The 13,411-nt window shown below is 36.6% G+C and overlaps 1 protein-coding gene across 1 annotated transcript in view; it reads right to left on the minus strand.

The window, feature by feature from the left end:
* The window catches only part of LOC108744658 (low-density lipoprotein receptor-related protein 2), a 189,889-nt gene that overhangs the window by 6,768 nt on the left and 169,710 nt on the right, over positions 1–13,411 (minus strand). Inside the window, exons 5-23 of the mRNA XM_018480528.1 lie at positions 11,427–11,681; positions 10,791–11,194; positions 9,038–10,597; positions 8,651–8,969; positions 8,067–8,540; positions 7,657–7,850; positions 7,332–7,592; positions 6,988–7,174; positions 6,529–6,916; positions 6,141–6,466; positions 5,429–5,817; positions 2,877–5,343; positions 2,308–2,643; positions 1,968–2,149; positions 1,642–1,898; positions 1,291–1,481; positions 1,008–1,219; positions 772–955; positions 112–334 (exon numbers count right to left, since the gene is read on the minus strand). Of these exons, the coding sequence (XP_018336030.1) occupies positions 112–334; positions 772–955; positions 1,008–1,219; positions 1,291–1,481; positions 1,642–1,898; positions 1,968–2,149; positions 2,308–2,643; positions 2,877–5,343; positions 5,429–5,817; positions 6,141–6,466; positions 6,529–6,916; positions 6,988–7,174; positions 7,332–7,592; positions 7,657–7,850; positions 8,067–8,540; positions 8,651–8,969; positions 9,038–10,597; positions 10,791–11,194; positions 11,427–11,681 (8,809 nt within the window). The remainder of the gene's footprint in view (positions 1–111; positions 335–771; positions 956–1,007; positions 1,220–1,290; positions 1,482–1,641; positions 1,899–1,967; positions 2,150–2,307; positions 2,644–2,876; positions 5,344–5,428; positions 5,818–6,140; positions 6,467–6,528; positions 6,917–6,987; positions 7,175–7,331; positions 7,593–7,656; positions 7,851–8,066; positions 8,541–8,650; positions 8,970–9,037; positions 10,598–10,790; positions 11,195–11,426; positions 11,682–13,411) is intronic.

The following is a 13,411-nucleotide window of genomic DNA, read 5'->3' on the forward strand; positions in this document are numbered from 1 at the left end:
TTTTGTGTATCATCTCTATTATTATTACAATATCAAAGATAGATATCAATTAAGCAAGCAGATAAACTTTCTATAATTCCAATTATTTAATTTTTAATTGTTATAACTTACTTATAGCCTTGGTTACATTCGCAGTAGTATCCAGTCAAAGTATCCACACATTTATGCCCACATTGATGGATTTCCACTTTAGTACACTCATCCACATTACAATGTAAGGGTTCGTCAGATTGGTCATTACAATCAGGTACTTTATTACATACAAGTTGATAGTCAATACATTGTCCGCTATTGCAAGTGAATTGTCCTGGACTGCAGGAACTGTTGTTCTTTTCTATAATAAAATTAAAAAAAAAACATATACAATAAAATATTGGAAAAGCATATTGAACCATATCTATAATACTCCTATATTGCTAGCGTCCATAAGTAGAAGTATCAAGGCATAAGTGAGAAAGCAAATGACTTTCTATCTCTATCAAGTTGCGGCTATCATAAACATTTCTTCGCATACTCCATAGCTTACGGGGTAAAGTTATGGATTCGGAAAGCTAGGGTCGTGAATTCGATTCTACTATAGATTGTTTTTTTTCTAATATTTTCATTTCATACTATCATAACTACCACAGAAACCGACGCTTAAACTGCAGCACGCTGATGAGCATGTTTCATTTTCGGACATGCGTATACTAGCAATATACGAGTATTGCATATATGCATTGAACATACAGAACGAAAAAAATAAACATAAAATGAAAAGTTGTAACTTACTGCAATCCACTTCATCTGATCTGTCGCCACAATCATCCTCCCCATCACAACGATATTGATTGCGAATACATTTGAAGTTTTGACAAGTAAATTCCTGTGTGGAACACGTTTTATATTTAGTGTTACATTCTTTGCCTTCGTCAGTTCCATCGCCACAGTCGTTGTCATGATCACACAGCCAACCCTTATTAAAAATTAATTTATTATCACCGTATTCAATAAGACCACAAACTTACTTTGTTAATGCATCTTCCGTTTCCACAAGTGAATTGTTCTTCGCTGCAAGGTTGAGGAGTATTACAATGGTGTAAAGTGGCGTTTTCGTCAGCACCATCGACACAATCTGGATCGCCATCGCACAGCCATTTTCGTGGGATACACTGGGCACGACCCCACGCCTTATTAGCTTCGCATGTGAATTCTGTTTCCTCGTCACACTTTCTGTTATCTATAATGAATAGAAATAAAAACGTGTGAAACTGATACATCAATTTTTTGTTAGTTTTGCAGAAAACTTACTGCATTGATGTCTATTATCTTCGTCGCTATTATCCAAACAATCGTTATCACCATCACAAATATAAATACGTGGTACACAATTTCCATTGTCGCAAGTGAAGAGGTCCCCAAAGCAGGTACGGCCCTCGCTTTTGCAATATTCTGGAGGCTCATCGGCTCCATCACCACAATCATCATCTCCGTCACAATACCTACAAAAATAAGTTGTAGTTAGTTTAATAACATGCTTTACTTTCAAAAAATCATACCTAGTAAAGTATATTCTCTTAAATATGGGTCATTAATTAAAATAAGAATGGTAAAAGCTCGAGAAAAAACTGTATCAACAAATACTACATAAAAATAGTTTACCATGTCGCTGGAATACATCTATGATTCGGACATCTGAAACTGTTTTGTGGGCATGTTCTTTGAGCACAATGGAGAGGATCTTCGTCAGAATTATCTCCACAATCATTATCGCCATCACAAAGCCAATATGGTTCAACGCAAATGTTTGTCTTCTCGCATTTCAGATGATTAACAGGACATGTAGTGTTTTGAGGACAGTGCTCGTGGGTCTCGTCCGAAGTAATGTTGTCCTTACAGTCATTTACTCCATTACAAACCTTTTAAATAAAACACGTTTATGTGAATATAAACATCAGATCTAATCCTTATTGATTTTAACACATTACCTGTGATTGTGGAATGCAACGATAATTAGCACATGTAAATTCTCCTGCTGCACATGGAGGATATTGGCAATCTCTTTCGTCTGATCCGTCCTTGCAATCGTTTTCATGGTCACATTTCCAAGACTTGAATATACAACGACCGTTTGCACAGCGAAATTCGTTGGGTGAACATGAGTGGAATGCTGCAAAAAATTACGTAAAATATTCTATAATAATTATTTTCCCACATAGTAATTCTTTTGTGAATAAAAGAGACTACCAAGATTGCTTTATGGAGTGTTTTTTTCTTAACAAAGCAACAATAAATATATATAGATTAGAAAAAAGTGTATATAAGTACCACAATAATTGTTGTCTTCGTCACTGTTATCACCACAGTCGTCTTCACCGTCACAAGCCCACATTCTCGAAATACATTTGCCATTTCTACAGTAGAATTTACTTGAATCACAACTTAAATTCTTGGCCACGCACATTCTTCCTTCGTTCACAATTTTATAACTATCGTCACATTTGCACTCTGCGGTACCATTCGGGGCGGGGTGACAACTTTGGGCGCATCCACCATTATTTATATGACATGCGTTGACCTGACATTTTTGTCTTGAAGCTGAAAACACTTGGATATCTCTTGGACTATCTTCAAGTCTCTTAACCATTTCTACCATATTTGCTCCTAAAAAATTATTAAATTGTAATGAATTTCTACCTTAAGAAACTAATTAACATATTAAATTTCACTGTCACTGGTGAACTGTTTGTGAAACATTTTTAATAAGCGTACAGAAACATGTTGTTGTTATCAATTATTTTATTCCTATTTATTAATTATGTATTATTATTTCTATGTACTCTAATCTAATAAAAAAAGCAATTGTAGATTTTATAATTAAAACATTTGTGACTTACCAGTGTATTTTTCCGCTCTGTATACTCCCCTCAATTGTAAATCGGTCCAGTAAATATGCCTTCCAAAGACGGTAATGGAGAATGGATAAATTGTTGCAGCTATTAAAACTTCTCGGTTTTGCCCATTTAAATCGGATCGTTCAATTTTCTCTCTTACAGCATCTGTCCAATACAACATTTGGTCATCATAATCGATGGCTAATCCTGAGGGTTGCGCTAAGTTTTTGTCTATAATAACTTTTTTCAAAGAACCGGCCATTGTAGTTCTGAAAATCTTTCCAGAAGTTCCGAATTTCCCCCAGTCGGTATAGAACAAAGTACCATTACAAGGATCAATTACAATTGCACGTGGTCTCTCAACTCTAGCAATCATCACTAAATCGGTTCCATCCATATTCATCGCATATATGCTGTGGTTCGACGAATCGGTCCAGTAGATTTTCTTTTGTGTCCAATCATATGCTATCCCTTCAGGATTTATTCCTTTATTAATAATATTATGGACGTCAGTGGACGTCGGATTGTTTGATGACATCGAAGCAATCCTTGCCCATGGTCTGATTTGCGTGAACAGAAGTCGTTGATCTTTATAATCGAAATCGATTCCAACTACATTAGTCAGATTTGTAATTGGGTTGAATGGTATTGATGTAACAGAAGCGTCCAGACTTATTGCCCTTACTTCGGTTCTTGTGGTAAAGACGAGATATTCGTTAACAAATTCGCATTTACGACCATCTGCTGCCAATTGACCTGTTGCACAGTCGCATTTATATCCTAAATTATTTCCAGATGGCGCATCGGCAGGTAGTGCAAAACAAAGTTGCTCACAACCGCCGTTTCCAAGTTTGTAGCAAGGATTGTTATCATCTGGAGTTTGATTTTCAATGGCGAAAATTGCAATGTCACGAAGTTTCGGTAAATTGTTTCGGACACGAGTGGGTAAACTTGTATTTCCAATGAATTTTGATGCTTTGAAGATGGTTTGCAAGTTTCTGTCTACCCAGTAGACCTCCATTTTATGAATTGCGATACCCATTGGATTAGGCAAGTTCCGCCGAATGATTTGACGATTGCCACCATTGAAAGAAATTTTTTGAATTGTATCCAATTTTGAATCGACCCAGTAGACGTCGTTGGTTATCATGTCTACTGTTAAATCTCTGGGGTTACTAATTCCGGATGTAACAAGAGGAATCCAATTGGAACCGTCGAGGAAAGATTTTCCTATTCTCGGATACTGACCATAGTCGATCCAGTATAACAGACGCTTTACAGGATTTACTGCAAGTTCTCTGGGAGCATCCGCAGTTGTTTTAACTAACACTTTACGGTTTTTGCCGTTTAACCAACATACCTCCAGATAATTTTCGTGGGGAAAGACGTTTGTAAAGTAGAGATTGCCAGCAACCCAGTCGATAGCAATACCACGGATTCCGTTACTTCCTATGCCTTCTTTTATAATTGGTTGTATTTCTGAGCCATTAGGTCTGATTCTAAATATGCCGTTCCAAGGGCCGCGATTGAATTCAACCCAGTAAATCCAGTTGTCATGATAATGAACGTCAACGTGTAAGATGTGATGACCAGGGCCTGTTATTGGTACCATTGCTTCTGCGCTATCCTTTAAGCTGTAACCGCGTGTCATGTCTAGCTGAGAAACCACTGCAAACGTGCTGTATGGTGTGCAACTTGTCTCGCTTTCCTTTTTGTATCCAATGCTACAAGCACAAGTACGAGTTTTACCATCGCTTGGCAAACATATCTGTTCACAGCCTCCATTATTAGCTGAACAAGGATGAGCGATTAACTGTCTCTTTTTAAAAACGGTAAATGTTTTTAGATCAGGTTCATTTTCAATTATATTTCTTGCATGACTTCCAGTTGGCAAATCTACTCTAAACAATTTTTCATAAATGGGATCCAGACAGAATAATCTTTTGTCTAAGACGGCTAATGCTTTAGGTTTTGATATTCCATCTTCTTCACTTAAGATACTTTTACGATTATTTCCGTTTACATCGATTGATATGACTTCGGGGGGATATTGTGTACTGAAGTAAAGAATTTTATTTTCCAAGTCTATTGTGATTGCTTCGGGCCTTTCTACATTATTTAAGAGAACTACAGATTTTGTACCATCCATGTTGACTTTACCAATTTTTTGTGGTACACCAAATCCTCCTTCATCTGTCCAATAAATTTTTCCTTCCAATGGATCCAAACACATTGATCTTGGTTTCGCAACGGATGTAGCGTTACCGTCATTGGCGAGGATTACAGAGCGATGCTTAACTTTGCCGTCAACTTTTACTACCTCAAGATTACTTGCCAAACGATTACCAATAAAAAGATTTCTTCCGACCCAATCGAAAGCAATGACAGCTGGTGAACCAACAATACCTGAATCTTGACCAAGAAATTGAGTTTTGTTTCCTCCACCATAAGGAATTGTCCAAATTGTACACTGCAATAATTAAAAGTAACAATAGCGATTTTTTTTTATTACCATTAGACAACAAAACACTGCAAATTTTATTTAAGTGACTTACATTTTCATCGCTATCTTCCTTTCCTTCAATCCAAAATATGGTATCAGTTTTCCGATCGTAATCAATTTGTAAACCATTATCAACACCAACAATTGGCGTAAGAAATCCTGAAGTTTTGTCATTTGGTGTCAGCGAAATGTCGATAATTTGTGATCCTCGCATAAGCATGAGGAAAGCAGTTTCTTCTTCGACACAATTTCCACCATTGATTCTATACCCTGGTTTGCACTTGCAGGAATATCCGGAAGATGAAGAAGGAGATAATAAACATAGTTGTTGACAAGGTTGTTTCTCACACGGATTATCAGAAATGGGTTGCAGTGACGGATGATGGACGTGAATGCTCAGTGGTTGAGAAATTAAGTGTGAAACAACAGACTGGTTATCACCTGAAGATAAAATAATTGGTAATTACACTTTTGAGTTTTGAGCATATTAATTTCTTAATTATGAGAAAGCAATGGATGTATTTGTAAAAATCAGATGTTATTCCTTTCATTATTCTCTACATTTAAGGTCATTTAAAATTAGGAGGCTTATGTCAATAACATGTGTTGCGTCAATAGTCAAATTTGCAGGAGTTTTTGTCCCTACAATGAATTTTGGTATATACACTATCACGGTTCGGTCTCAAAATCCCAGGTATTTTTTTATGAACGTTCATTTTCTTCCTTTTGAAACAATCAAAACCATATTTCCAAATAGTATTTACCTTTGAATTTGTGGGCAGAAAGAACCCTGTTTAACTGTCTATCTGTCCAGTATAATGTATCTTCAAAGAGAGTAAGAGAATGTGGATGAAGCAAGTAGTGACTTCCTGCCAAGACTTGTTGCCGTCCAGTACCATCGTAATTACAGAAGTCGATATAATCTAGCTTTGAATCGGCAAAATATACTCTTTTGTTAGCGGTATCTAATGTCAAACCATTTGGCCAATATATTTTCGAATTGATGATAATTGACCGATTTGTGCCGTCCATTCCAACCCTTTCAATTCGAGGATTTTCTCCCCAGTCGGTCCAAAACAGCCAGCGGGCACTAAATAAAAAATATATGTTACAATTGCTAATAAATTTAAATACAATTCAACAAGAACATACCCAGGGCTAGGATCTAAACACATTCCTCTAGGCTGCGTGATATTTTCTTTTAAAAGCACTATCCTGTTAGATCCATTTTCTCTAGCAACTTCAATCGTATTTAGCTTGGAATCCAGCCAGTATATATTTTTACCAATCCAGTCAAATGCCAATCCTTCAACGAGATCCAGTCCTGTTGATATGACATCTTTGGGCTGACTGCTCCTGTCCAGTTTTGAAATCTTCTTTAACTTCATGTCCGACCAATAAATGGTGCCAGTGTGCATATCTGAAGCTGTGGCTACCACATTTTCAACTATAATAGGAACTCGTTCTAAACCCTGCTCATTCAAGTCGGCCACCAAGATGGAATGACGGTTCGAAATAATTAGGAACGCAGCACTATGATCTGTAACAGAGAATTAACGAAATGATTAGTAATAACATACCTGTTAAAGTCTACTGTAATTGTAATCTTACTTATAGCTTTGCAAGAATGCTTGTCTCTTTCTAATAAGTAACCAGGAACACATTCGCAGAAATAGGAACCTTTAGTGTTAACGCAAGTTTGAGAGCATACTCCAGGCGGGTCGCATTCGTTAAGGTCTTCACATGTGAAACTGTCATTTCCTAATACCTCACCTTTTGGACAAGTACAAATGGCACCCTAAAATAATTTATTATCTTTTAGTTTATTTCAAAGGTTTAAGACAAAATGCTGTAAAGTATTTTACATTTGCTTCAGTAATATATTTGTTATAAATGTCTCAAAAAAAAAATTAAATTATTTTAATATGATTATTACGGAGTTTAATGTTGCTTACCACGGGAGTCTGCTTACATCCATTAGAGCACAAACCGCCCTGATGTAAACATTGTGCTAAATCGCACCCTGGGCCTTCATCTGCACCATTTGGACAATCAGGTTTACTATCACAAACATTAGTAAGATTGACGCAACGTTCAGTGACGCCTGGGCAAGGCCATTGACCGTCGGGACATCTAAATGGTGGTTTCTTGCAAGCGTGCTTTGAACTTTCATCGGACCCATCTCCGCAGTTATCTTTACCATCGCATATATACGTCTAAAATAAAGACCAATTAATTACTAACAGTTAAAATAAAAATAACCAATGTACACTTGTTTACCTTAAAGACGCATTTTGAATTATCACATTTGTAAAAGTTGGGAGCGCAATCGATCTGACCGCATGATTCAGGTTCGTCAGACCTGTCATCACAATCCGGTGTTCCATCACAATGCCATGATCTTGGTATACAGATTCCAGAAGACTGACATTGAAACTGTTTCTCGTTGTTGCACTGGTTAGGAGCAATTGATGCTAATAAAAAGAATTATGTCATTCATAACTCAATATTTGCGAATGTTATATAATTTTAGAATCAGTAATTCATTCTGTACTTTCAGTTGAACACTGAAGGAGAAGATTCAATATTAGTTAGTACTTGAACGAGCTAGTTAAAGTTCTATTTTTCTTAAAAAAAGTAGACTATTTAATGTGATAAATTGCCATTGCTATTGGTAATTGGTTACTTACGACAACCGAATTCGTCACTTCCATCGTTGCAGTCAGGAATACCGTCGCATTTATAACTTTCTTGTACACACTGTCGTAAATCGGCACATTTAAACTGGGACGGTAGACAGGTAACAGGTGGGCAGTCTTCTTCGTCTTGTTTATCGAAGCAATCGTCATCGCCGTCACAGACCCAACTTTGTGGTATACAATGACCAGTTCTTGGACAAGTAAACTGATGGTATGCACACGTTTTCTCCGCACAATGATCCCCTTCGTCAGATCCGTCGCCGCAATCGTTTTCGGAGTCGCATTTCCAAGTGTTTGGAATACACCTGCCGTTCTCACATTGGAACTGTACTGAGCCACAAGTGACATTAACACAGCCCGTTTCGTCACTAAAGTCGCCACAATCGTTTTCGGCATCACATTTAAATATAATTGGAATACAACGACCTGATTTGCATTGGAATTCGTTAGCAGCGCAAGTAGGCTCTAAAAACGAAAAAAACAATTTATCATAATATATACGTTTTGTAATTTTCAATACAATTTAATGTTTTCTATGTTCGGGTAAAAAAATTAATAGTGATCTGAATACTTACTGGTGCAGTTCTGTTCTTCGTCGCTATTATCCAAACAATCATCATCACCATCACAAACCCATGATTTTGGAATACATCTCTGATTGTTGCATGTGAAGTCCCAAGGATTAGGACAGGCCTGCACCGGTGGTTCATGGTTTGGATCAGGCTGACAGGTCCTCTCATCTGCCATCAAACGCTCCCCATAAGGACATCCACATCTGGACATTAATCCATTCGAATCGTTCCTTGGAACCGCAAAGCACAATTTGTTGCAGCCCCCGTTATTGTTCCAACATGGATGGAACGTATCTACACGTTGTTCTAGATCGCTGTATATCTAATAACGTAAATAAAACATACACAAAAACAAAAATTAAAGCAATGAAATGATGATAATACACCCACCTTTACACCATATAGTCGATTAGTTTGAGGTTCTTTAACTAACGTTTCTTCTTCTTGCCCTGTCAGTTTGTTAAGTTTGATTATAGCGTCCAGTCTCCAATCGGTGATGTACATGTAATTTCTGAATATAACAATACTGAAGGGATGTCTTATAAGTCTCGAGTTAACCGTTTTAATGTCACTTCCATCCAATTTCGAATGTTGGACGTGATCGAGTAACGCGTCGCACCAATACAGTCGATCAGTATCAAAATCGATAGCCAATCCATTCGGCCAACCAAGCGTAACATTCTTAAAAACTATTAAATTTGTACCGTCGCTGTGTGCCCTAGAAATGTTGGCTGGCCTGTCCCACTCCGAGAAAAATATATAACCTTTGTTAGGATGGACGACAATAGCTCTTGGCCTTTTCAGATTCTTCAATAGAGTTCTTCTATAAGTTACGTTTCTAGTTGACAAGACGTTAAGTGTACCTTTACGGCTGTCGATGTAATATAAATTCTTTGACATCCAATCAACTGCCAATCCTTCAACGCCTTCATTCTGTGAAGCTAAAACAATTTCGCGAGCTGTTCCGTTTCTATGAACTCTGTAAATAACGTCTTGTAAAACGTCGGAGTAGTAAATGTGCTCGTCTCTTGCGTCGAAATCTAATCCCACAAATCTTGCTCTACGTGATACAACGGGTAACATTGAATCACTAAAACCCCCTACCACGGGTTCCAGCACCTTTCCCTTGATAAACCTTTGCTGGGAATAGAGTAGAAATTCAGACACAATATCACAGCTGTATTCATCAGACCTCAACTTCCAACCAATGTTACAAGCGCACCGATAACCTAAACCTGATGGTGTATGCGTTATGATACACATACTTTGGCACCCTCCGTTATTTGTTCCGCAAGGGTTACTAATTGCGGGTTGGTTTAGTCTGTGTATGGTTTTGATTGCTTTGGGATCTCTGATTGTTCTCGTTCTGTAAATGGACAAGATACTTCTGTTATCTTTGTCATATTTGTCCACTGACATAACTCCTTGTTTGGTTCCATCAGTCCAATACACTCTAGTTTCGAACAAAGCCAACCTAGATGGATTTGGCACAGATTGTCCTCGTACAACCAAGAATCTGTTTTGTCCATCGTAGTCAACAGTCTCAATGTAGTCTAACAGTGAATCGCACCAATAAACACGTTTCGCTATTAGATCTAAAGCCACTCCTGAAGCTTTGTATGCCGCTTCAGATACTATAGCACGAGGATCGGTGCCATCCATATTGGCTCTGAGAACTTGCGAACTGTCTGCTACGAACATGTATCCGACTAGACAATCGAGTGCTATATCCGCAGGATTGGTCAGGTTCGAACCGAGGACGATGGCATGCCATCTGCCTGTTAATTCGAATACGTCTATCTTTTGACCTACAGAGTCTGCAACATACAGTTTGTCTCCTATCCAGTCAACTGCTATTGCGACTGGTGACCAGGTACCTGGGAGTGTAATATCTACTTCTCTAACTATTGGCGGATTGCTAATTGGGCCCATAAGTTGTTGGGAATGAATCTGTAAATAAATAAAAGTTATTTCAAAGGAACAAAAAATAAAGTACAATGTAAGTTTCTACAAATGGATTGTACTGTCAATAGTAGTGTTGTAATGTGGAAAAAGATCTATTTGGATCTTTCCCTCGTTTGTAAAATGGAGAAATGGAACAGGTTGAAGAAAAACTTGAATATGTTAATTAGAACACACTTACCTTTCTAGTTTTGATATCAGTCCAATACAACAAATTCTTCTTATAGTGATAATCAAGTCCGCTAGCACCTGTCGTATTAGCAACAGCTTTAAGTTCTTCTCCAGTCTTATTCATTTTGAAAACGTTCTTTTCATGGACGAAATATATTTCGAGAGCCTCGGTATCCACAGCCGTGCATCTTTGCTTATTTTTAAAGACGTATCCGGACGCACACGAGCAAACGTAACTGCCATCGGTGTTGGAACAGATTTGATCACAGTAGCCCCATTCCGCACATTCATCTCGATCGACACAGGTGCGATTGTCTGACGCCAATTTTCTACCCTCCGGACAGTAACATGCACCTCCTGTTAACGACGCCTGACATTTGTATTCGCAATCGAGAGATGGACATGACAGTTTAGCTGAAATGAAAAATAATAATTTTTAATCAGTGTTGAGAAGTGTTGCTCATTTTAGTACAGATCTTTAGATTAAATCTACCAATAGTGGCAAACAAAAAAGTGACATAAGTAAATTTTATTCCTAAGGCTTTTTGCTACAATTACTGAAACATCCTCAGGTACTTATAAATAAATTAGTATTAGGTATTTATATGTCAAAAAATCAAAGTTAAATTAATAATATTCTACTTACAACAAGCAGATTCTTCGTCTGCTCCATCTGCGCAGTCGCGTTTACCATCACACAATTGCGATTTGGCAATACATTTCGGTTTTCCATCGGGGGTTCCCCTTGGGCAAAGAAATCGGTTGTCGGGGCAAGCAATAGCTGTACAGTTTTGTTCGTCTGAGTTATCGGTACAGTCAAAATGACCATCGCAATGATAAGAAGCGGGAATGCAGAGCTGATTAGCACAACGGAATTGACCCCCATGGCATGATGGGAAATCTGTGGAAAGAACGATAGTGATATTAAAAACACTAAATTTGAACTTTTGTGAAAAACTATTGTTTTAAGTATTTCGAAGTAATGCAAATAAAAAACACAAGTTAAGTTTCAATTAACTTAATTATTTTGTTATTAAGCAAGACTAAAAATTTCTGCCTTTAAACTTGTCTGCAAGTTTGCCAATAGAATTGGACGAAAGCTACTATCACTATAAATTTTTACTACACACATTTACTTCGTTAGGTAACGTTAGGACTATAAAGTTATAGTAGGAAAAGACAACACAAACGAAGTGTACTGGTATTGCTCTTATTTACGTTGGTATAAGTAAATTTCACTTTTTTTGCTGTTTTCCTACTATTCCTACACTAAATGGCTTAAACAATGACACTGTATATGCTGTTTTTTATCTAGAAAAAATTCTTATGGGTCTATAAGTCCGTTTTTGACTTGGTTGATTCGTTTTAAAAAACTGTTAGTGAATTAACAATGTGTTAGAAGAAAAGCTTTTCAAATACTTATTTTATTTGTATGAAGAACGTGGGTTTACAACAAAGGATTTTTGGGACTTCAACTGTCTAACTTTATAACATAATAATGACAAAAACACTCAAGATTGGATGAGAAAATTGAATCACATAAAAATATGAAGAGCAAAATAACACTTTACACAGGCTTTAGATATTTATTATTTATTTTGTAATATAAGTATTTGGGCGCAAAACTTCCCTTACTTGTAATTTAGCAAAGTATCTAATATTAATAAATAATAAAATATTCAAATCTTGCAGGTACTTAATTGTCCTGCTTATTTTACATTTTTAAAAAGAAACGCAAATAAAAATATAACCGATCGAACCTTTTTTTTTTGAAATATTAATAGTTGCTATAACAACGTTGATTTCAACACAATTACTGTAAAACAGAAATAATACCAAGTAACTAACAATCGGGGAAATATCTAGGTACATAAGAGACTAGCAGTATGTGAAACATAAAATAATAATGACATAATCTACTGTCTTCAAATAGAGTACCGTATGAATAAATTAAGGTTCAACGATATGATTTATGTAAATTTTGTCACATTAATTAAAAAAAACAAAGGCTCATGTACATTGTAAACATTGCTGACAAAAAAAAGTGGTGTTTTAGAGGTCATAAATCACCCTCATCTAAAGAACTGAAAAGTTATATTGATAATGAAATGCAATATAATAGGAATCAAAACTAAGTTAGGGGCTAACAATAAAATATTTTAGAAAATACTACAAATGGCCCAGTGAGCGCCATCTGTAGTACGATGCTACATTTTAGGATTACGTATACTCCAACAAGGTCCACTTGTGTGGATATCTACTTGCTGAAAACGAATCCTGGCGTAATCCAATACAGACCACTTCTAATTATTTTATTTTTAATCAAATATTTTGTTAATGCAAACAACACCTATGCTTCACTCTTATTGTGTAAATTTCTTCAAGATGAGGAAGCCTTATATAATGTAGGTGGAACGTAAGTGTTGTTTCCGACAGAGCCGGATTGAAGATTTTGGCCCGGGGTGCGATGTAATCAAATGGCCTGGTTTAGAAGGGAATGTGCACAAATTTTAACAGCAATGGTTTTTAAATAAATTTAAGAAGTTAGGAAAAAATTTGCGTTTTATTCTTTGCCTCGGTCTTTGCTCTTGTTTTAAAAATTTTTTATTTTTTGAAAATTTTATAAATTAT

Source organism: Agrilus planipennis, unplaced genomic scaffold (assembly GCF_000699045.2).
Source record: "Agrilus planipennis isolate EAB-ADULT unplaced genomic scaffold, Apla_2.0 scaffold16, whole genome shotgun sequence".
NCBI classification, from domain to species: Eukaryota; Metazoa; Arthropoda; class Insecta; order Coleoptera; family Buprestidae; genus Agrilus; species Agrilus planipennis.